This window comes from Acipenser ruthenus, chromosome 1 (assembly GCF_902713425.1).
Source record: "Acipenser ruthenus chromosome 1, fAciRut3.2 maternal haplotype, whole genome shotgun sequence".
Lineage (NCBI taxonomy): Eukaryota > Metazoa > Chordata > Actinopteri > Acipenseriformes > Acipenseridae > Acipenser > Acipenser ruthenus.
Genome location: NC_081189.1, coordinates 115,283,472 through 115,307,437, shown reverse-complemented (window position 1 = coordinate 115,307,437; position 23,966 = coordinate 115,283,472). Strand labels below are relative to the sequence as shown.

Below are 23,966 nucleotides of genomic sequence, written 5' to 3'. Positions count from 1 at the left end.
TTTTTTTTTCTACATGCTCAACACTGATAAAGAAATACACAGGTTCAGTTTTGAAATAACCCTCGTTTGCAATATTTTAGTCCATGTAATATTTTTAGTGTTTTGCTTTTAGTTCAGTGTGATCCCTGGATCTTGTTCGATTTGAAATAAGTGAAGCACTACAGGAGGAAACTGAGTATATGCAGATGTACGAGCTTGATTTACTGTAATGTGGACTGTAAAAGGGAACTGCCCTATTTCTAACAGTACCGAATACTTTTCTGCGTTGCACAGATAGCTAATGCAGCAGAAAGTCTTTGCTGACATGGAGATTGTACAGAATGGTTAAGGCAGAATTATTTTGAAGTGTATTTTAGATAACTCCTTGCAGCCACTGTTTTTCTTTTTATCATAGCCACGTTTATCCCTTTCCCAGAGCGTGGTTTGCTTTTTTGCAACACACAAGGCTTTCACGGCATGTTGGTAAGATTACAGTAAAAGTGCCCTAAAAGTATTCCAATGTATGGGTTAGTTGGATTAGAGACCATTTAAAACCCGCTATCCAAATACATATCTACTGTATGGGTAGCAGCAAGCCTGCTTAATCTCCTCACACAGTTATGTGCTGATGCCACATCTGACGTAAAGTATAACCCTGCTGATTAAGGATGGTTTGCTTTGTATAGTATCCAGCTAAAATACAACCTCTATTGCAATCCCGGTAAATCGGGTAAAAATTATTTTATGCACGAATGTGAGCAGTTTATAGAGTAACTTTTCATACCCTACACATGTGCATTAGTGTTGTCCACCCCGATGAAATCCAGCTGTCTCTTGACTGTTTATTAAAGTCTAGTTTCAGGAAGTGTAGTTTAGAAGTCTTAACTTTTCACAGATTGTACTGAAACCTTAAATGCAAAAACATTTCACCTAGTTCAGGAAGAGTTCCTTTTACTCTTGCTACAGCATGTCTACGAATCTGTTTGTCACGACCTGTCCATCCTCTGAGTCCAGATGCTGTGTTGCAGCGCTGCACGGAAACGTAACTGGGTTAAATGTGTGAATATTTTACCTGTGCTAAACTACAGCAGGCGTTTCTTGTGGCTGACAGAATTGTGCAATGACTAATCAAGCATCATCGCTACTCAGTTGTTGCTTTGTGGTTTTTAAAACCTTTGGTTTAATTTATTTAAAAGATAAGTAAATGTATGCAGTAAATTTCCTTTTTAAAAAAATCTTACCTTCTCAAAATAAACTGCTTTCAAAGTTTATCCTTCTAATGCAGATAAATTTTTACCTTTAAGTAGTATCTCCATTAAAATACCAGCTATTAAGTTGTATAAGGAGCTGTTTCAACAGGTACTCATTGAATAATATATATTTTTGTATAATCTTCAAAGAGATTATGTAGATTACTTCCATGTGGTGATTGTTTTTGAGCCTATGTGAAATGAGTTTGTGTTGCCAGCTTTGCTGGTGGTCTGCATAAAAAGAAATGGGACTCTTGGAGGGTGTGACTAAGACGGTCAGACATGGTGGGTTAGTTTGTGAAAGCATGGGAACATTTACGTTACAGGATACATCCAGTAGAAATGAAAACTAAAGGGTTAACATTCAAGACTAACCATCGCTTAGCAGAACTGCCTGTTGTGTTCTGTTGTTGTGCAGCAGTGTGGAGTAGTGGTTAGGGCTCTGGACTCTTGACCGGAGGGTTGTGGGTTCAATCCCCAGTGGGGGACACTGCTGTTGTACCCTTGAGCAAGGTACTTCACCTAGATTGCTCCAGTAAAAACCCAACTGTATAAATGGGTAATTGTATGTAAAAATAATGTGATATCTGTATAATGTGAAATAATGTATAATGTGATATGTTGTAACAATTGTAAGTCGCCCTGGATAAGGGTGTCTGCTAAGAAATAAATAATAATAAATGTGTTACTTTAGTTGGGTGGGTATAGTTCTATATAGTTTATGTATGCAAAAGGTTCTGCAAAAGGCCAACTTTACAGTTTAATTTATATAACCTTTTTTTTGTTTGTTTGTTTTTTGTCCTTTTACTAGACGATCAATGGAAATGCACAATTAAAGACAAGGGTAAAAGAGCCTTGCTGACCTGAGTTTCTACAGCATCTGTGATGGACGCCTCTAAATAAGCAAACAGCTTCCCTAGCAATGGCCGGTACAGTGTACTGAGAGACCACACGGGAGTGAGCAGTGAAGAAGGGACTACTACAATGGTAACCCTAATAACAGAGAAGCTTCAGAACCAGTGTCTGGACGATCTAACATGTAAAGCTTACTGCATTAACCTGGTAAGTGACGCACTGCATTTGAAATAGTTTCACATTCATCATTCACACCTGACAGGAATTTCTATTTATATAAATATCTGACAAGCACCGTGTGCAGTACAAAACACCTGAAATTATTTAAGGGAGAGCAACCAATACTTTATTCACTTTTGGTTCCCTTTTTTTTTTTTTGGTCAGTGCTATAGCTTCTGCTTCCTATTACCTTGGCTGTAGGTCACATTGGGTTTTACAATGCAGGAAGTGAATGGGTACCAGGACACAGCAGCTATGCATCGATACTGTAACTACTGAAATAGTCTTTTATATTTTAAAAAGTGTAAAGTACAAGCAATGAACCAAAGAAAGGGGAGCAAAAAAAATAAGAATGCCTGTTGGCCCTGACTTGGGACATTATAAAAAAAAAAAAAAAAATGCCAGTAGTACCTGTGGTTTAAAATTCAGTGTATGCTTGGTTGTAATAACCTGCAAAGGTCTGACTTTCAGTTAAAATATGCATGTGCTTTCATTCCCTTTGCCTCGCACAACAAAATGCAAATGTATGTTGCAGTATGACCATGGGTCACAGAATATTCAGACTATTCTAGACCTGTTCTAGTGCATAGTCATATTTCTCGACTGGTATGTACTGTTATGCAGTAAGGAGTACATTGTTGTGACTGTTTTAATTCAGCATTGCTCTGATCTGTTTCTCCTATTGAACCCATGAATCTTTAACAAGAAAATGTGAAATGTCAGTGTACCTGCCAGAATACTGATGGATATATGTATGTAGGTTTTTAGACTCGTTCTCCAGTTGAAAGTTAAAAATTTTCAGTCTGGTCCATAAAGGATGTATGTGTTTAAACTACTGCTGGGACAAAACAGGATTTTCATGTTTGGATATTCGCTCAGAATTTTAAATATAGTTTGGATATTTATTCGTTTTTAAAAAGTAATACAAGCCATTATATTGCTCTGAACGCAGGCAGAGACAGCATAGCGGCAGGGGGACGTGGCCCCTGTGTGTGTGCCTTTATTTTACACAAGACATTACAATATGCAACAATAGACTACTGCATTACAATAGACTACTGCAACTCCCTCCTGGCTGGCCTCCCTGCGTCCGCCACCCGTCCGCTCCAGCTCATCCAGAACTCTGCTGCTCGCCTGGTGTTCTCTCTACCTCGCTTCGCCCACGCTACTCCACTACTCCGCTCACTCCACTGGCTCCCGATCACCGCTCGCATCCAGTTCAAGACTCTTGTACTAGCCTACAGATGCCTTGACCAGACTGCACCCAGCTACCTCCAGACCCTCATCTCTCCCTACACCCCCACTCGACCTCTCCGCTCCGCCTGCACTAGAAGACTGGCTCTACCTCCGCTACGCTCCCCTGCCTCCCAAGCCCGCTCCTTCTCCACTCTTGCTCCGCAGTGGTGGAACGACCTTCCTACAGATGTCGGGACTGCCCAGTCCCTGACCACATTCCGGCGCCTCCTTAAGACTCACCTCTTCAAACAGCACCTGTAGAACTCCTCTGTTGTATCCTGGGACACTATCACCCTTCATTTAAATATGCTTTATTTTGCTCTTATCTGCCCCCTATTTTACTGCATTTAATCCTGTACTTCAGAATATTGTAATCTGCCAAGTGTTTAACCTGTAGTATTTTGTACTTAATCATATCCTGATGTAACTATCACTATTTAATCATATCCTGATGTAACTTTCACTATTATCTGCTGTATTATTGAATTGTGGTTTGTCACACTTGAAAAAATTATTGTATTTCTTGCTCTTATTGTATGACTTGTATTGTAACACTTGAATGTATTTGTATTTGCTTGCGATTGTAAGTCGCCCTGGATAAGGGCGTCTGCTAAAAATAAATAATAAAAAAACATGTTATGTAGGCCTTGCTTTACCCCAGTGAATTAACTACAAAACAAAGGATGTCAAATAGCAGTTCAAGTTGAACGTTTTTGTGTTTGTTCCTGAAATAAATAGTACATAAAGTTGACACCGCATTTTATTTTTTACTTTCTTTTCATTCCTTGCCATTGCCGTTTCTTCGCAGTAAACAGTGGCCATCGACACGTTTTCATAAAGTAAAATGAGGTTTACTTGTGCCTTTTTGTAGCTGAACAAGCAAAAGAACTGAAATTTAACTTTAAACACTTCAAATAAAACAAACGTGGAAATGGCGTAAAAGAAGGGGGGGAAACTCACTTTTGGTTCTTGTTTATTACGTTCAACATAAGTCACAACAAAAAAATTATAATATATACAATCTATATAAAAATCACTACACAACATTTTCAGCAAGTTGGGTACTGTTTAAGCGAGGCATTTCAGAATTACGTGCTTGCCTTTTTTCTGTCCCATGAGATTCTGGCTCGCTCTAAAGCAGCACGACGTGGAGATCACTATGCTTGCACGCACATAATCTGGTTGTTTACTTTTTGCTAGTGGTGCAATCAGCACCCTAATTTAGTGTTTGATTATTGTATAGGCATTTATCAATGATAATCGATGCAATGATGTTTTATTTTTCAGAATAACAGATCCAAATGTCGCTTTGACATTGTAATAATAATAAAAAATACTATATTTTAACACAAGTAATTTCTGTCTGACCTATGGTTGTTCATAACTGTTAACATTTGAATTAATCTCACAAATCCTGACTAATTTAACTATCATACTAAATTCAGCTTCTATAATATATTATAGAATAATACAAACACAGCATGCTTTGAAACAAAAGAAGGTCATTGGTAGATTTAAAACAAAACAAAGTATTGCCTTAATTTTTAAATCAAGAAAATGTGAATACAGCAGCCTGCTTTTGATTTGGCTTGTCCAACGTGAATGTGGAGGCCTAACGTGTGTATCCTAGCAACCCGCTAATCTACCCTACTAGCACTAAAAGAAGCACACTCTCACACAAGGTTTTAATGCAAACTGGCAACAGGAGACTTCAAACTGGGTTCTAATTTGATGCATTGATTCACCAATATGTAATTGAAGCTCTCGAATTTTAAGCACAGGTGATCAATAATCGAGACATTGATTAATTGTTGCACCTCCTACTTTTTGCTGCCTAAAACTTAAAAAAACCATTGCAACTTCTGGTGAGGTGGTAAATAAATACAAGGTATTTGTCATTTCAAGAGAATACGAACATCTGATTTTTGTATCCTAATACATGTCAAACATGCGTTTGAATATTAAGATATTTGTCCCAGCACTAGTTAAAACTCATGCACACATGTGGAAGGATGGATTTAGGGTTAACCTCAAACATCCTTGTGGCAACTCCAGAGGAAGTATGTCACTGATGTTCTGTCTAAACCTCCAGGTTAGGGAAACTTGGTAACATGCATACAAAGCGTTCTGATGTTCTTGCTTAAGAACATAACATAAGAAAGTTTACAAACGAGAGGAGGCCATTCAGCCCATCTTGCTCGTTTGGTTGTTAGTAGCTTATTGATCCCAGAATCTCATCAAGCAGCTTCTTGAAGGATCCCAGGGTGTCAGCTTCAACAACATTACTGGGGAGTTGGTTCCAGACCCTCACAATTCTCTGTGTAAAAAGAAAAAAGTGCCCCCTATTTTCTGTTCTGAATGCCCCTTTGTCTAATCTCCATTTGTGACCCCTGGCCCTTGTTTATTTGAATGCATGTAGCAGCCAGAAAAATAATTTCCAATGAGGCAATTAAAAATGGGTTTTCCTTGTTTTGCAGATCTTAATGCTATGTATTCAGCAGTTGTACAAAGTTATATAGCTTGCCTGGAGTACATTAACTTTTTAATGACTGAAACACAACCGATTACATCATGACTAGACAGCAAGATTGTATTCAGTAAGAAAGGGGGAGTTGCATAGTATAATTATATAAATGTGTTCTTTTAAGAATTAGAAGTAGGTATGTTAAACACAGTGTGATTACAACCTGTAATCACTCAAGGGTTTGGAAAACACAATTAGTGACCATTTGGCTTCCTAGGATGGGGGTATGATTACAGTGCTGCTGTGGGTGGGGTTGCTTTAGCTCTCTGTGGTAGTTGTCCTGTGTGCATAGATAACAGATTTTAATGTTTATTTGCCAAAGATAGCCGAGTCACTACGTGCCTCATACAGCGCTCGTAAGGGGGGCTCTCAAATGATATCTTCATATGAAACTTTAGATCAAACTTTGAATTATTTTTAGCGTCTGCAGGAAATTTGTATTTGGCACCATACCAGGAAACTGGGAGCATTAGAGTAGAGAAGTGCTTTGTTTAATAGGGCAGGGGGACTTCACAGAGGAAACCGTTTTGTTTTAAGATGGTAATGATGATAATAATATTTATTGTTATTAATAAAATTAATAATAAAAAGCAGTATTAGACACAGTACAAGTTTCAGTATGCTACTTTCTTTCAACATCTTAAATGTTAGCCTGCTTTCCTTTGAGATGCACCAAGAAACCGAAAACAACCAAACTTGCCTTATAATACCCTGCCCAGATATTTCATTATGTTTTTAAAGTTTCGGTATTTATTTGGTTCACATATTTCAATCACTAGATACATTAGACGTGTGGTTCCATTTTTACAATAAGTATTAAAATCAAAGCCACCTTGAATATTTCTTCACAGAAACAGCTAAATGAATTGTTTTAAGTGAGTCCAGAAGTGATCACAGGGGAGCGGTAGGGGCAAGGAGGTGCTTGGAATGTTTTTGTCTGCAAGGGCTGTAAATGCTTGCCGCTGATTTATAGGCAGGACGCCCCATCTCCTCTGATTGGCATTTTTCCGGTTTTACTCAGTCCTCCGGGGCTACTGATGTGATCAGTGGAGTGGAGTGGGGGGGGGGGAGAGAGAGAGAGAGAGTTATGTGGTTTTTATTATTTTTTGTATAAAATTAGTAGTCGCCAATTGATTTTACCCTATTTTTCTCCCAATTTGAAATATCCAGTTGTATTTTAGGCTCAGCTCACCGCTACCAACCCCGTGCTGACTCCGGAGCAGCGAAGACGAACACACGCTGTCCTCCGAAACGTGTGCCATCGGCCGACCGCTTATTTTCACTCTGCAGGCCCGCCATGCAGCCAACCCAGAGCTACAGCGTCGGAGGACAACGCAGCTCTGGGCAGTCTAAAGGGTCGCTGGTGTGCGGTGCGCCGAGGACACCTTGGCTGACCTAAGCCCCCCCCCTCCGGGTGGCGCTCTGCCAATTGTGTGCCACCCCCTGGGAACTCCCGTCCACGGTCGGCAGTGGAATAGCCTCGACTTGAACTTGCGACCTCCAGGTTACAGGGTGCATCCTTCACTCCACACGGAGCGCCATTACCGGATGCGCCACTCGGGGGGGCCCCCCCCCCCCCCCCCCCCTTTTTTTTTTTTTTTTGTTAAATCTTACATTTTTGTAAGCTATTAACCCTTTTGTGACAGTTGGTGAGGTTCATATTTTTTTTTTTTTTTAATAAAACAAAAAAGGCAGTTTCATTAAGGCGGTTGTTTTTACATTACATACCCCATTGGTGCTGTTTTCACAAACTACTGTGCATTAAACGTTATGGTGCAGTTCTACAGTTCACATTGCAGAAAACGGGAAATGGAATAAAAGGAAGGAGCTGGCGAAAAATTATATATATATATATATATAATATATATTTATTTTCTGTTGCACTTTTTAAGTTTAAACATTTTTTTTATTAAACTTGTGACATAAGCAATTAGTGTTTGTTTTTATTAGCATTATATTTTCTTTATTTTTTTCCCCCATGGAAGCTGAAAATGTCAACTTTGTGCTTAAAATAAACATTTACACTATTAAATGCGTAGTATTGCAAATAAGCCCAAACTAGTGGATGATTAGCTCATGTTCAAGAGCTCTTGCCTTGTGTTTGCTGCACTGAAAGTATTTTGTCTTCTTTTGTAGGTTCAATGTTTAAGCTTCTTATTATTAGTATTTGTTATTATTATTAAAGCTCAAAAAACAGGTAAGAAAAAACTGATTTCACTTGAAACTAAATATATATTTTAGCTCAACTTTATTTGACTGGATACTTCAAGTTTCACAGACCCTATTTTACTGTCCTGACCAGTCAAAAGAAAATAACTAAAAAAAACATTTACCTAATTTTGCTTGGCAGGTGCTGTTTTGTTCACACTCAAGTATTGTCCTCTGAGTTTGTGAAACCAGTAGTTAAAGTTCACTTATTTGGTATACATTCTAATTTCAGGTGTAATCTGAATCTTAACTTCATTCAATTTGGGTTCCTGAGCAAGAAATCCAACACCACTGTGGATCCCAGATTTCTGCCACTTTTCAGCCTTTTCTTTTTTTTTCTTACTTCTCACTTTCATGTCTGCATATAAGGCCTGCCAATTTCCACTACACTAACTGAAAAATGGTGCATGCATTATAGGGAGGCCTGTATGTTTTTTCACTGTGAAAAATTCCTTATTTCACGGTCTAAAAATAGATATTTCATGGAAAAAAAATAGAATTGTCACATTCAAAATTGATGATTTTCTCAGGAGTTTTTATACAACACATGTTCCTAAATATTGGACTGCTTGCCTGAAAAACAGTAAATGCTAAATTGTGTTTTTTTTATGCCCACCTTTTAAATAATGTCTGCAGTATTTTCACCATCCGTGAATTATCAAACAAAATAAAAAATAATGTAAAAAATAACAAGACCCGTGAAATGTCCCCTTGTACTGTACAGAGCGATATTTTTTTTATAAATATTTGATCTTTGATGCAGCTTCATTGAAAACATTTTAAAGAAATAGAGTAATGTATTAAATAATTTACCGGAAGAAAACTAAACAGACTGCCAGGTTCCTAAATGCAGTGTACAGTAACAGGTAGTGCAGCAGTGTGGAGTAGTGGTTAGGGCTCTGGACTCTTGACCGGAGGGTTGTGGGTTCAATCCCTAGTGGGGGACACTGCTGTTGTACCCTTGAGCAAGGTACTTTACCTAGATTGCTCCAGTAAAAACCCAACTGTATAAATGGGTAATTGTATGTAAAAATAATGTGATATCTGTATAATGTGAAATAATGTATAATGTGATATCTTGTGAATTGTAAGTCGCCCTGGATAAGCGCGTCTGCTAAGAAATAAATAATAATAATAATCAACAAGGCAAATGTTTGCTGTATTTCAGTGAAATTAAAATATGTTTATTTACACTTTCAGAAATTTGAATTTTCACAGGGAACTACATATTATATGACAATGGGTACATTTCACAGAAATTGTGAAATCTGTGGCACTACTACTGACTCACTAGGTTTCGCAAGCAACGCATGGTAGGATTGCAACGTAGCTCAGTGAAGCACTAGAATAAAGGATGTTTGAGGTTTACTGTTTTCAACCACATTCGTTCTTTAGGTCCCCTGCATCTCTTTAAGGCGGACAACAGAAGATTCTTGACTTCATTTTTTTTTTTATAAACTTAACAAATCCCTGGTTTTGTTTTTTATTATGGTGAGAAGTAAAAATAACCAAATAAAGTACCAGGCTAGGTGGTAGTTTTAAGTTCAAAGTTCCTCTGATCTAAAGTCTACAGGGTGGAAAGAATAGAGTAGAGCCTCTCAAAGCCATTTCCATATTAAATAATTGTTTGTTCTAAATCTACTTTTCTGTGTGGCAGGTTACAAGCTTTAAACACACTACCAACTACAGTAGTCCGTCGTGTGTCCGTCCTAACCGTTTATCTGCCATGAGCAGGCTCTTCAGCAACGTTAGTTTATTATTGAACAGAGATTGAACAAAGATATTAGTTCAGAGATTGTCGATCCTATCAAAGTTGTTGTTCACTGTGTTGCATGTGCTCCGTGTTGCATTGCTGGTAGTGTCATGTGAGCTGTTCAGTGTGTTGACTTGATATGTAAATAAATTCTGTTCGCCTGCGGGGCATATCAACTTCAATCTCGATCATCTGCCTGTCACTCAGCAGCGAATCCACGCACCCACATGGCAGACAGCTACTCTTGTCACAATACCCTGTATCTTTCTAAACCAGGGATTTAGGGGAGCTCCCTAATAAAAGCTGAATCTCAAAATGATCATTGTGTAAATGTAGTAATTGTCACAGCTGTGTGTGGTGTTTAGAACAGGATTCATTTATCCACCTTTGTACATATCCGCCCTTACTCTGGTATCAGCGCAGTCGGATCTGCTACGTACCTCTGTATTCAGAGAGTTTCTCTGAATGGTGATGGTTTGATTCATTACTGCTCACCAATGACAAGTGAAAAGTACAACATTTGTTTAATAATTAGTGAAACAACATTGGAAGTACAGTGGTTTGCAGAAGTATTCACCCCCCTGCAAAGTTTTCACATTTTGTTGAATTACAAATAATGTATGTACAGCTTTTAATAAACTTTTTTTTATTCAAAGGTGTAGTGGTTAAACTGAACACTGTTATATGAGGAGGTTAAATGTCAGCAAAACTTGCAAAGAAAATGTACAAAATGAAATTTACTAGTTGCATCAGTATTCAGCCCCTTAAGTCAGTACTTGGTAGAAGCACCTTTTGCAGCAATTACTGCTATAAGTCTTTTTGGATAGGTCTCTACAAGCTTTGCACAGTAGGATGGTGAAATTCTTGCCCATTCTTCACGAGAAAATTGCTCCAGTTCTGATAAGTTTGTTGGGGATCATCGATGGTCTTCAATCTTCAAGTCTCGCCATAAATTTTCGATTGGATTCAAGTCAGGACTGACTGGGCCACTCAAGAACATTAATTCTCTTCTTGTTCAACCACTCCAGTGTGTCTTTGTCTTTGTGCTTCAGGTCATTGTCCTGCTGAAATGTGAATTTCCTCCCCAGAGTCTTGGCTGACTCAAACACTTTTCCTCAAGGATTCGCCTGTACTTTGCACCATCCATTCGCCCCTCTATCCTGACAAGCTTCCCAGTCCCTGCTGAAGAGAGTCGTCCCCATAACATGATGCTGCCACCACCATGCTTGACAGTTTTGATGGTGTTGACTGGGTATGTGCAGTGTTGGGCTCACGCCAGATGTAACGCTTGGAATTTAGACCAAAGTTCAATTTTTGTCTTGTCTGACCACAAAACCTTTTTCCACATGTCTGCAGTATCATCTACGTGATTTTTCGCAAACTCCATATGTGCTTTAAGATGAGGCTTTTTGAGAAATGGCTTCTTTCTTGTCACCAGGCCAGCTTTGTGTAGGGACTGGCTTATTGTTGATGTGCGAACACTGACTTCCATCTCAGACACAGAACTTTACAGATCTCTCAGTTTCCTGCTTGCCCAGCTGCTCAGTTTGGGAGGGTGACCTGGTCTGGGAAGTGTCTGGGTGGTATGATGCATCTTCCACTTCTAAATGATGGACTTCACTGTGCTGAGAGGGATAATCAGTGCCTTTTGAAATGTTCTTGTACCCTTCTCCTGCTCTGTGCCTCTCTGCCACTTTATCCCTGACTTGTTTCGAAAGCTCCTTGGTCTTTGTGATTGCTTTGTTTGATCACTATGTGAGTTGCAGCTTGAAAGTCTTTATATACCGGAGGGAAATTATCTACATGTTAAACCACTTTGAGTACACACAGGCTGAAACGATTTTTATTAATTGTGACTTTTCAAACAAATCATTTGCACCTGAGCTGATTTAGGGCTGCAGTAGCAAAGGGGTTGAATACTTATGCAACTGAGATTTAAGATTTACAGAGAAAAACAGATTGCTTATTTATATTCTATATGCATTTTTATTTTAACTATCAATGTGGAGTAGTTTGTGTAGATTCTACATGTAAAGTCTAATTTGAAAGCGTTGTGGAATACGCTCAGGTGCCAACAAAAGGGAGACTACATCACAACAAGGGCAACAACTCAGGTAAGATAGCCATTAAATGTATTTATCTAAATGCTAGAAGTCTCATAAAAAATTGCTACTGTTGACCCAGGGGACTTTTTCCACCTGAAAAAAAGAAACAAGGACTAGGAGTAACAAATAGAGTAGATAAAGGGGCATTCAAAACAGAAACTAGGAAACACTTTTTTACACAGAATTGTGGGAGTCAATTGTGGAACCAACTCCCCAGTAATGTTGCTGAAGCGGACACCCTGGGATCCTTCAAGAAGCTGCTTGATGAGATTCTGGGATCAATAAGCTACTAACACCCAAACAAGCAATATTGGCCGAATGGCCTCCTCTCGTTTGTAACCTTTCTTATGTTATGTTCTTAAAATCCACTACCTTTCCCAATACAAGTGTTCTGGACTTTAACATGCACTGTGGGAATAACTGCATACATACACCAGACCATTTACTCTAGCTCAAGGAAATTACTGCCAGAGACTGTAGTTAATTTCCTTTTGTCAGGATTAGTTTTCTCTTTCAGCTTCTGGTATTGCCAGGTTCTGTAGAATGATGGGATCAATGGTTTTTGACACCTCATCCTAATCAGCAGGTGGGAATAGAGGATGGTTAAACAGATCTGCCTTGGTGGATTGTCTCTGCTCATCGCCATTTCATTAGGAGCACGGTAAACACGGTGACCAAAGTATCAGACTGTCATTGGGTTTGTTTTTGAGCAGCTGGTAGCATACAGAGGCAGACATCATTCATCCAGGCCCACAATTGTTGCTTGTTTAAACAATATGAATTCTGAATTAAAAACATATCTGTGCTTTTCATTAGTGTTCTCTTGTCTACGGTGAAGATAAAATAAAAAAAAAGAATGAATAAGGTTCTTTCATTTTTTTTTTTTTAATCCTCTCATATTTAATAATGTATTTTCCCATGTCTGTAGAAGCCATAACATGACAAAGAATAGCTTTTTAAAATCAGTTTTGTATTCCGAACAGTAATAAAATGTTGCTAGCATTGAAGTCACAATTTAACTTCGGTGCTGTTATTGAGCTTGCATGTTTGAGTGCTTGTGGGAAATCATGTACTGTTTATAGGAAGTGTGTATATGTTATGTTGACAGTAAGCTTTGAATAGAAAAGCCACAGAAATGTGCAGCTGTAACATATTGAAGACACATTTTATATTTCAAACACCACTAGATGTTTGTTGCTCTCCTGTTCCATTTGTAGAAATGGGTAACCTTAAAAATAAATTGTAAATGAGTAAAGCAATGTCTTTAATACTTCTGACAGTATTTTCAGTAGTGGTACAGTCATTGTTGGGTGGTAGTTACTAATTCCATTCCATTGTGTTTCCGACATCTTTTGGGACCATTCTTAAATTGGCTCAATAAAAGTGGAGGAAGTCCTGGATAGATAATCTGCTGAAATGTGTTGTGTTTGTAGGACATGTGCCCGAAACTGCAGGCACGCACTTGTGTGTGGACAAAGTGAGCCCTCGGAACAACCAGGCTTATCTACATTCCAGTATTGAATTAGTAACACATGGTGCGTTTCACTTCTTTTATGAATTTGAATGCTGCTGTTCCTAGCATTTCCATTTTGGGATATATTCAGGGAACATATCAAGCATGGTGAAATAGTAAAGGACATTCATTTGCAAATATTCAGTACGGTATTTTGACTTGTGAGGCGGTATCTTGGGAACCATTCACTTGATTTCGAACTATGTGTTTGTAATGTGTTCAACGTTTTTGTTATCTGACTCAAAGTAGTCATGTAAAAGATTATGTATACAAAGTCGTTTGGTTTAAATTGGGACTTCTTTCAAATAGCATTTGCAGTACAGTAGAACATGTCATATCGGATCCCGTAAGATACAACACCATCTATTAACCGATGGACCTCTGGCACGTGTGAATTACACATGCTGTTACCAATTGAACAGTACAGATATAAACTGATCAATGCACATTTTACCATGTCTAGAATAGTAAGTTCCATTCTTAGCAGGACAGAATGGATTCAGTTGCATGTAAAAACCAGGCCCTAGAAAAGACGAAGGCGCTGTGTTTGGGAATATAGCTTCACTTTTTACTTGCCATCTGTCATAAAGTTCACGTAAAAGAACAAGCGAGGAATGAAATATAATTAGTGTAACGTTAACACTGAAAAGATTTCATAGCATCGCTGACCTACAAAAGCAGTTTGTGTGCACGCTGCTTTTTCATTGTTTTAGTCTGTCAACTACTGAGTTCAAGGTTTGCATTGAAGCAGCTGCTGTCTGCCTTACCAAGCAAAACAGACTTCATTGCTTAAGGATGTTTACTCAGAACTGCACCCAGATATCCCTGGAGAGGAAGCCTCTAAACAATACTATCTATTGGCCTGTGTTAAAAATGGTATCCAAAACTTAAGAGCTTAGGCATGTTGACATATCAGAACCTGAGAAAAACAGGACAATGAACAGCATACAGTTTGCAAGAATGTAAATTTAGCGTGCAATGTTACAAAGCTGAAACGCAGATGCTACTGGCTTGTTGCTGCATGGAATAAATACTGCTGTTGGCTGTAGTTTTTGATAAAAACAAGGGGTTTGGCTTTGATTCATGAGAAATATCAATGACAGACATGCAGGTCTGTGAATTTTACAAATATTGGAAAATGTGTCAACGGTTCTGTTTTCAAGTACCTATGCAGTGTACGAAATGCAACTCGAGCCTCCCCATTCTCGTTCCTGTTAAATGTGTGCTAAATTGTTCTTTGTATATAGTTAAATAATAGCAAAAGGAAAATGTGGCAGTCACAAACTACAGTATGTTTTATTTTATTACATAGAGGGGGAAATGCATCCTCCCTCAAACAAACAGATAGAAGTCAAAAGCATAACATTTGTTTCAAGTTAAACCAATTCACAAGCCATCTGCCAACCAGCATTCTTTTGGAACAATTAAAGTTAATGCTGGAAGTTAAACCCTGCTCCTCTTGGGAAGGACTGAAGATTCACAGTTGGCTGGCTTCACAGACCCTGATTTGCACTATCCTTGGAATATCAAATGCTGCCTTAATAGTAAGTAAAGGGGTTCCAAAAAATATAGCTTTACCCATCCCCTCGTGTTGCTACAACTCTTTAAATAATGTACCTGTCATTTTTATTTTCATTATTAACATCCTGACAACTTTTTACACTTACAACTTTAAAGTCTTTTCCAAAGCTCTCTTCAAAATGACCGCTCTAGTGCACTGATAGTGTAAGGATTATTGCCCACATTGTCAAACAGGTAACACAGCAATAACGATCCATGATGTGGTACGGAACAGAAAAGCCAGAGCACTTAAGTTTTTTTTTGTTGTTGTTTTTGTTTTTTTTAATTGCTCTTTCTGCAGTGATTTTAGAGGACAGATCTCAAACCCCAATGCACAGAATGGCCATTTTGAAGAGCTTTGAAACAGACTTTAAAGTTTTAAGTGCAAAACGTCAGGTTAATAAAGAAAAATGACAGGTATATTTATACAGTTGTAGCGACACATGGGGGTATAACGCTATATTTTTCGGAATCCCGCTACTTACTATAAGTTAGACACAGTAAGATTTACTGCTAGTTAGGATCTGTGAAACTAGAAATTATAAGACCCACCTCTGTTTGCGTGTTTGTGCTGTTGAAACCTTTTGTCTTTGGTTAATTTCAGCACTCTCCTGAAAAGCTGATCCAAAGTGGCAGCCTGTTCTCTTACGAAATCCATGGTAAGTTAACTTTTTCTGAACCTGCTGTGTTGTGTGGTCCAGGAATAGGAGAATAGTCTTTCTGACCAGAAAATAGTTAAGACAAGGACTCCTCTGCTGTTTTATTTTACTCAAACATGTTGGAGACTAAACCTGTTTTCAGGCTCATATAGGGCTAAAGGGTGTGTATGTACATACCCGTTATACCTGGGTACCCAAATCAGTCTGTCACTAATGTATACACCAAGATACTTTTACAATTGACCACTTAGATTGTTATAAATATGAACCTGGATATTTATTTATTGGTCGTATTGAAAAGTAAACTTATCGTATACACTGTGAAATTATAAACTACTGTGGAATTAGCAATAATGCTGATTTTGAGGTGTGCAATTGTGCTGTGTCAATGACTTGGGCAATATATGAATTGGCAGAAGCAATGTCGTTTGTATTGCTTAAAACCTGGTTTAGGGAGTTCCTGCTTTTTGAATGATGTAAGACAATTTGTTCATTCAGGGTAAAAGTCCAATACCATGCCATATAATACCTTCTAATACCATATATGAGTTGTCTTGGGCAAATTTGCTACAAAGCTTAATGAATTACAAGTGGATTTTTAAGTACTTTAAAGTGTTCAACAGCACTTGTTTATTAAGTGTGTTGTGTCTTTCCTAATAGAAATATATATCACTATTTACCACTAAACCATTATAAACTAACAATATATTTAAAATTAGTGGTGGCTTTCATCTGTGCTATGCTTGCAAAATGCATGGCCTATATGTCAAAACTGTTTAAATTGAATTATATTATCACTTCCTTTAAATGTTCACTTTTTAACCTTTTAGACATACAAATGCGAACAAATAGTTTTGAGACGCAACCAGAGTTTAACACTCATTTTCATTCACGATTCACTAGAACACCAGTTCCATTAGTTCAGGATGGTATCTACTAATACAGAACAAAATGCACCATCTGCTAACTTATTTGAGTTTCAGTAAGTTAATGTACAAGGCCCCCTCAAGAAGGAAGTTTGAATTTCGACTTCTGTCAGATGCTTTTGTACCTTGCGTGAATTAGAATTTCTAGAAATCTCAAACGAGATTCAAAGCGATCTTTTGTAGCAAAAGTTTTGCTTTTGTGGATGAGAGAGTTTAAAAAAAAAAAAAAAAAAAGAAGTTAAAGTTAAAAGTAATAGATGTCTACAGTTTGTTTATTTCAGCAATTGTTTTGTAAAACTCCAAAAAAGCTAATTCAAAAGTATTCATACCCTGACAAGGAAAATGAAATTAATAGCTAGCTGAGGCACCTTTAGCAATAATAACCTCTTTTAAACGATTAGGATATTTGTCAATGAGCTTTTTGGCATGATTCTTTCGTGATTTTTGACCATTCTACAACGCAAAATTGTTCCAGTTCAAATTCTGAGGACATCTCTTATGCACAGCCTTCAACTCATACCAAAAATTCTCAATCGGATTTAGATCAGGACTTTGACTAGGCCATTCCAGAACCCTAATTTTCCTGTGCCATTAGAGGAAAAACAGTCCCATAGAAGGATATTACCCCCTCCATGCTTGACAGTAGGTATGGTGTTCTTTTCTTTATATGCCTCACCAGACTTCCTCCAAACGGAACGATTATCAGAGTGACCAAATAGTTCGATTTTTTTTTTTTTTGTTTCATCACGCCACAAAACCTTTGACGAGAACTCATATCCATCATTCAAATGGCGTTTTGCAAACTTTAAGCGATTGTCCTTGTGATGTTTTCCTAAGAGTGGCTTTTTCCTTGGCTTTTGACCATTGAGACCTTCACCATGCAATACTCGACCTATGGTTGAAATGGAAACCCCAGTCCCACTTTCAGCCAATTCACTCTGAATAGCTTTGGCAGTCAATCTTGGGTTGTTATTAACCTTCCTCATAGTTCTACTTGTTCTTGGTGAAAGAACCGTCTTTCTCCCAGACTGAGGAAGGGTTGTGACAGTACCACGAGTCTTGTACTTCTTGGTAATAGAAACAATAGTTGAAATTGGGATACTCAAATGCTTGGAATTCTTGTATACTTCTCCAGCTTTAACAAATAATTTTCTGCCTTCAGATAACTCTTTACTTTTTCCCCATATTGACTTATTGGTAATGACAGCAATCATCCTATGCCTAACCCTTTTATACACTCTATACTAAGAATGTTCACCTACAGTCCAGCATTTTCTAGAATTAGGTTCTGCATTATCATATTGAAATTTCTAGCACCTTGTAGACAATACTATCATAGCATCAAAGGGTAATGCATACTTTTAATTAGCATTTTGCAAGTTTTGCAAAAAAATCTTTCTTGTAACTTTTTTTTTTTTTTCTCATCCACAAAAGCAAGACTTTTTAAAAAGATTTTTCCCAAAAATAAACTGTTCTAGTCAAAAGTTTACATACCCCTTGGACCTTTCCACATTTTGTAGTGTTACAACCTGGAATTAAAATGGATTTAATTGGGATTTTTACCATTTGATTTACACAACATACTTAACACTTTGAAGGTGACACAAAAGTTAATTAAACAAAAAAAAAAAGACATTTGTTGGTTGCATAAGTATTCACCCCCTGAGTCAATACTTGGTAGAAGCACCTTTGGCAGCAATTACAGCTGTGAGTCTTTTTGGGTAAGTCTCTACCAGCTTTGCACATCTGGATCCTGCAATTTTTGCCCATTCTTCTTGGCAAAATTGCTCAAGCTCTGTCAAGTTGGATGGGGACCGTTGGTGAACAGCAATTTTCAAGTCTTGCCACAGATTCTCAATCAGATTGAGGTCTGGGCTTTGACTGGGCCATTCTAAGACATTCAGGTTCTTGTTTTTAAACCACTCCAGTGTAGCTTTGGCTGTGTGTTTACGGTCATTGTCCTGCTGGAAGGTGAACCTCTGCCCCAGTCCCAGGTCTCTTGCAGACTGAAACAGGTTTTCCTCTAGAAATCCCTGCATTTGGCTCCATCCATCTTGCCCTCAATCCTGACCAGTTTCCCAGTCCCTGCCGATGAAAAGCATCCCCATAACATGAACTTCTCTAGGCAGAGTCGCGGTTGTGCCATATTCTTTCCATTTTTTAATAATGGATTTAACGGTGCTCTGGGGGATGTTCAAAGTTTGGGATATTTTTTTATAACCCAACCCTGATTAGTGCTTCTCCAGAACTTTATCCCGGACTTGTTTTGATAGCTCCTTGGTCTTCATGATGCTGTTTGTTTAGATATGCTCTAACAAACTCTGGGGCCTTCCAGAAACAGGTGTATTTAATCTGAGATCATGTGACACTTTAATTGCGCACAGGTGGACTCCATTCAACTAATTATATGACTTCTGAAGGCAATTGGTTGCATCAGAGCTTATTTAGGGGTGTCACAGCAAAGGGGGTGAATACTTAAGCACTCAAGACTTTTCAGTTTTTTATTTGTAAATGATTTTGAAAAATATGTAGATTTTTTTTCCCCTCTTCGACATTATGGACTATTGTGTAGATCAGTGACAAAATATCCTAATTAAATCCATTTTAATTCCAGGTTGTAACACTACAAAATGTGGAAAGATCTAAGGGGGATGAATACTTATGCAAGGCACTGTGTGTGTGTGTATATATATATATATATATATATATATATATATATATATAGTGGTGGTATTTTATACATATTGCTTTAGTAGTTTCAGTTTCTTACTTTAAATGTTGGCTATTGAAATTAACATTTAAAATAAGTACTGCAAACTTCTCAGATCCTCTTCTTTTTTTTTTTTTTTTTAAACTGTTGTGCACCCAGTATAAATGTTATTGCTTCTCTGAGGTAGTTGCTTTGCAAGGCTAAATCTCCTGCAATTTCTCGTTCTCTCCAATTAATAACTCTAGTGAATTTTTCTCAACAGAAGAGAGCCCGTGGAGAGTGATAAGCAGGGGCTCTCCCACCAGGACCGAGACCTCTACGACGACCAAGAATGCACCTTTCCATTTCCCTGTGTGCCCCTTCAGCCACGGTGCCACCGACAGCATGGCATTACAGTGGCATCGGGAAGCCATCACTGTAGCTGCCACGACCAGCAGCAGTGGTACCTGTGGTGGAGTGAGCAGCAGCGTGTCGGTCCTGCCGGGCTGGATCAGCGAACTGAACCTCGAGAACTGCATGCAGCCGCTGGCGCCTCCCACTAAACGGCACTGCCGCTCCCTGTCGGAGCCTGACGAGCTGGCACGCTGCCGGTCCCCATGGAAACCTAGCAGCAGCTCTAAAGTCTGGACTCCCGTCTCCAAGCGGCGCTGCAACAGCGGGGGCAGTGCCACTCTGCAGCGCTGCAATAGCCACGGCAGTGCAACCCTGCCGCAGCCTTCCTACTCATCCTCCTCCTCTTCCTCCAGCAGCTGTAGCAGCAAACACATGCTCTCCCTGAACAACAGCGCTTTCAGTGTCACCAGCAGTGGCAGCTTCAGTGCTTCACCTGTGCCCCGGCCTTCCTCCGCCAGCAGTGGCTTTGTGGACAGTAGCGAGGGGAGCACGACCTTGTCTGGCATCCACTGGCACTCAGGGGGCCCTTATGACCACCACCCCCGGCGGCGGCTCTCTCTATCGCAGGAGCACATCACCGACACTGGGAACCTCCTGCCTTCGGCTAACAGCACTCCCACCTCCACCCCGGAGCTGAGCCGCCGGCAGGGCCTCCTGCGCTGCCGCTCCCAGCCCTGCGTGCTCAACGAGCGGAAAAGCGGGCTGAAGCGCAGGCGCGAGGAAGATGTGCGGTGGAGCCGACCGTCCTTGGATTTCCTCAAAATGACAAGGGTAAGGGAAAATTAAAAGGGGGGGAAAAATAATTACATTCTTTAAATTATTTTATTTTTTTAACAGCTGCCGAGAAAAAAAAAAAACGCTACAGAAGGTTTTTATGCTAAGTCTATAATGGTTTTCCATCTTGTGCTGACTGGTCATTCTTATGGCTTTTAAATTAGAAATAACTAATGAGGTAATATAGTGAAGTAGAATTTAATACAATATCCAATTTACCTCCTCTCCCTTGATAACTGTTTTATGCAAGTATTTGGTTGATCATGTTTGATTCCATGCATATCCGTGTTTTAAGTGAGGTTCAGTGCTTATTAGCTGCCTTTTCTGATTTCTTAATAAAAAAAAAAAAAAAAAAAAACTGTTGCTTTATTAGAGGTCATTTTAGGCAGTCATTTTACACTGTCAAATTTAAGTGACCTTGATTTATGTATTTTTTTTAATGAAAAGAGAAAAAAACACAAGTTCAACAATGTGTTGACCTGATTTCCACTTGTGCTGAAAGCTAGTTGCTCAAACAAAACGGTAAAGAGGTTAGGCAATTGACTACTTAGCCTTTGCCATTCGTTTTAAATAATGTAATCAACTTCCACTGTGTAACTCCCTAACTGTAAAATAAGTAGGACTTTTTTTTTTTTTACTTTTTAAATACAACTTTGATCATGCAAGTAAATGCCCATGGAAAGCATTTTGCTTTTGCTCTTGATGAATGATACCAGGCCTAGGATAAAGGCCCCTCGGGAGCAGTTAAAGATTGTGGGAAAGTTTATTCCATCTGTGCAGTTTTAGTTTTGACAGGTAACTTTAGGGTGTTTTATGTGTTTTCAAGGCTTGCAGTCAGTTAGTTGCAATTGTTGCAGGCAGTGTGTGATAGTGGGAGAGGGTCATCCCTGCAATTTAAATTGGAGCTCATTCATTCAAAGTGCATGAAAAAAATATTGACAATTATTTTCATTCCAAACAAAAGCCCTGTATTTTCAAGCAGTTTTGTCTGGCTGCATACTTGTCTGATTTATTGGTAATGTTGTCTTCCTATAACAACTACTACCTTTTTATATGCATGTATTCAGTTCACCTAATATGGCCGGTATGTGGCAAGATTTCTGGCCGTATAAATACAAGGTGGTTTTGCCGAGTACTGTTGCTTCGATAACCATTTATTTCCTTGCAAAACACTGAAGACAACACTTTTGTACCTAAACTTGAAGTAATTTAAATTCATTATCTGTGTTCCATCTGGTTGTTAAATTACTCTGCAAATAGTATTTACAATAGGTAGTTAATACCTTGGCTCTCACCTTTCTTTCGTTTTCTTTTTTTGTTGGCCTACAACCCTTTTATTCAGGTACAAGACACATTTTTAACCCCTCATGCCCTGTAGCCAGCTTGAATTACACCACATTCTGTTGTGGAGGAGAATACCCTCCCTGGCTGACTTGTCTCTCCCCATCTCTTCCTCTCTAATCATGATTAAGTTCTGCTTATTTCCAAGCACAGCTGTTCAGCCCCTCTTTTGAAATCGGTATTTCTCACTGGGGCTTTAACCATTATCCAACATTCAGTGCTGGGTGTTGCATGTACTTGGATTCCAGCTTTACTGGCTTTCCCTTGTAGCTTTACTTTTATTGATTTTGTGTGTGTGTGTGTGTGTGTGTGTATATATATATATAAAGCTATAGGACATAAAATCGCTTTGTTGTACTATGAAGTCGGGGAGAATATATACATTTAAATATATTTAAAAACTGTTTATATAATTGAACAGTGATACACTTGATTGCAATAAGCTTTTACAGCAGTTCTTTAAAATGTTAATTTGTAGGTAGGGAACAGCAAGAGCTTATTGTATTGCAGGAATTTACTGTGTCCCTCATGCTTTGTAAGAAAAGGAAATAAATACATTGTAATTTAACTTTTTCCTAATCTCACGAACATCCTTAATGCTAATAGCGGGTATTTATACACAGTGTCATAGTACTGAAACAGGCAGATGTTTTGAAAATGCTCTAAAACCTGTCTTCAGTAATGTTGCAGAGGGACAATTTCACAGCATCGCAACTGAAACTATCTAGGGGTAGTTTCAAATATAAATTAGCCTACTTCTAATTTTTTTTTTATTTCAAATATTTCACCTGGAAAAGTTGTACTTTTAACTTTAAAATAAAAAAAATACAACTAAGAAAAAAGTGGAATTGAGTGTTCAGATATTCCATGAATTAAATATTTTTGTGTGTTGGTTTTATTCTTTGCAAACGCACTAGTCTTAGCATTGCTTGGAGCTCTTGGGATCATCAGACCTGAGAGCAAGACAGAGGTCTGCTTTGCAAACACTAACACACATAACAAGACTGGTATACTTTCACAGGGTTGCAAAGGCAATTTAATAAGCACAGAGGCTTGAGGAAGGTGAAGAGACCTTTGTTTCCAGGAGCATGCACAAGGAACATTGTGATGGTGGTACTGTGCTGTGATGCAAGGACAAAAGTTTCAGTACGACAGTACAGTCCTCCCTCGCTATAACGCTGGTCTTGGGGGGGACACAATATGAGCGTTATAAACAGGGGAGGGGGTGGGGGGCGCCGCGGGACACAACACACATCTGACTAAAATACCAAATAAAATAACACCCTCTCTAATGCACATATAGTGAATTAACCATACATAAAGCACCATGTAATCAATTATATATTTTTTACAAAAAAAAAAAAAAGCCACAATCCCACTCGTGGATTTAATTCTCAGTTTTTAAACTATAAATAGCCTGGCTAAACAGCGGGTGGGAGTTCAGTTCGAGGCGACAGACAAGCAAACCAAGTGCGAGAAGGAGAGCGGGTCGGGCGAGGGGAAGAGGGAATGGGCTCACCCCAGGTTCTGCTGCTGGAGCGTCTCGTCTCCCAGAGAAAGCCGCAGCTCCTCTCGCAGCAAAAAAGTAAATACCTTAGGAAAGAACCATGTAATAGGCCTGATATTTATTTCGTTATAAAACAAATGCTGAATAATATGTCTGTTATAAAGTGCCAGGGCAGCTTTTCTTCAGTTCAGATACTGTATCAAAAGGGAGAGACAGAAACGGAAGTTAGACTGAGAAGTTGTTTATAGTTTGAACAACACCGGTACTGTATTTACTTTAGAAATATTGCATGAATCACTAGTATAGGGAATTGGGGGACATGCTGAAGGAGCGTTACGTTATAACCGAGAGCCTTATAGCGAGGGAGCACTATTTAAAAAATCACAACGTGGTAATGTAGTTTGTAAAATGTAGTTTATTTTTTAAGCCCTTCGGTTTCTATGTTATTTATAAA

At 38.6% G+C, this 23,966-nt stretch overlaps 1 protein-coding gene across 3 annotated transcripts in view; it reads left to right on the top strand.

Moving 5' to 3' along the window:
• Positions 1-23,966, top strand: part of LOC117420774 (protein FAM53A-like) — a 45,096-nt gene that overhangs the window by 6,024 nt on the left and 15,106 nt on the right. For 2 of the 3 annotated variants that reach the window (XM_034034401.3, XM_034034400.3), the window contains exons 2-4: positions 2,041-2,291; positions 15,807-15,861; positions 19,760-20,661. In XM_034034401.3, coding sequence (XP_033890292.1) covers positions 2,214-2,291; positions 15,807-15,861; positions 19,760-20,661 — 1,035 coding nt within the window. In that variant the 5' untranslated portion in view covers positions 2,041-2,213. The remainder of the gene's footprint in view (positions 1-2,040; positions 2,292-15,806; positions 15,862-19,759; positions 20,662-23,966) is intronic. The other variant, XM_059034354.1, reaches the window with a different exon arrangement.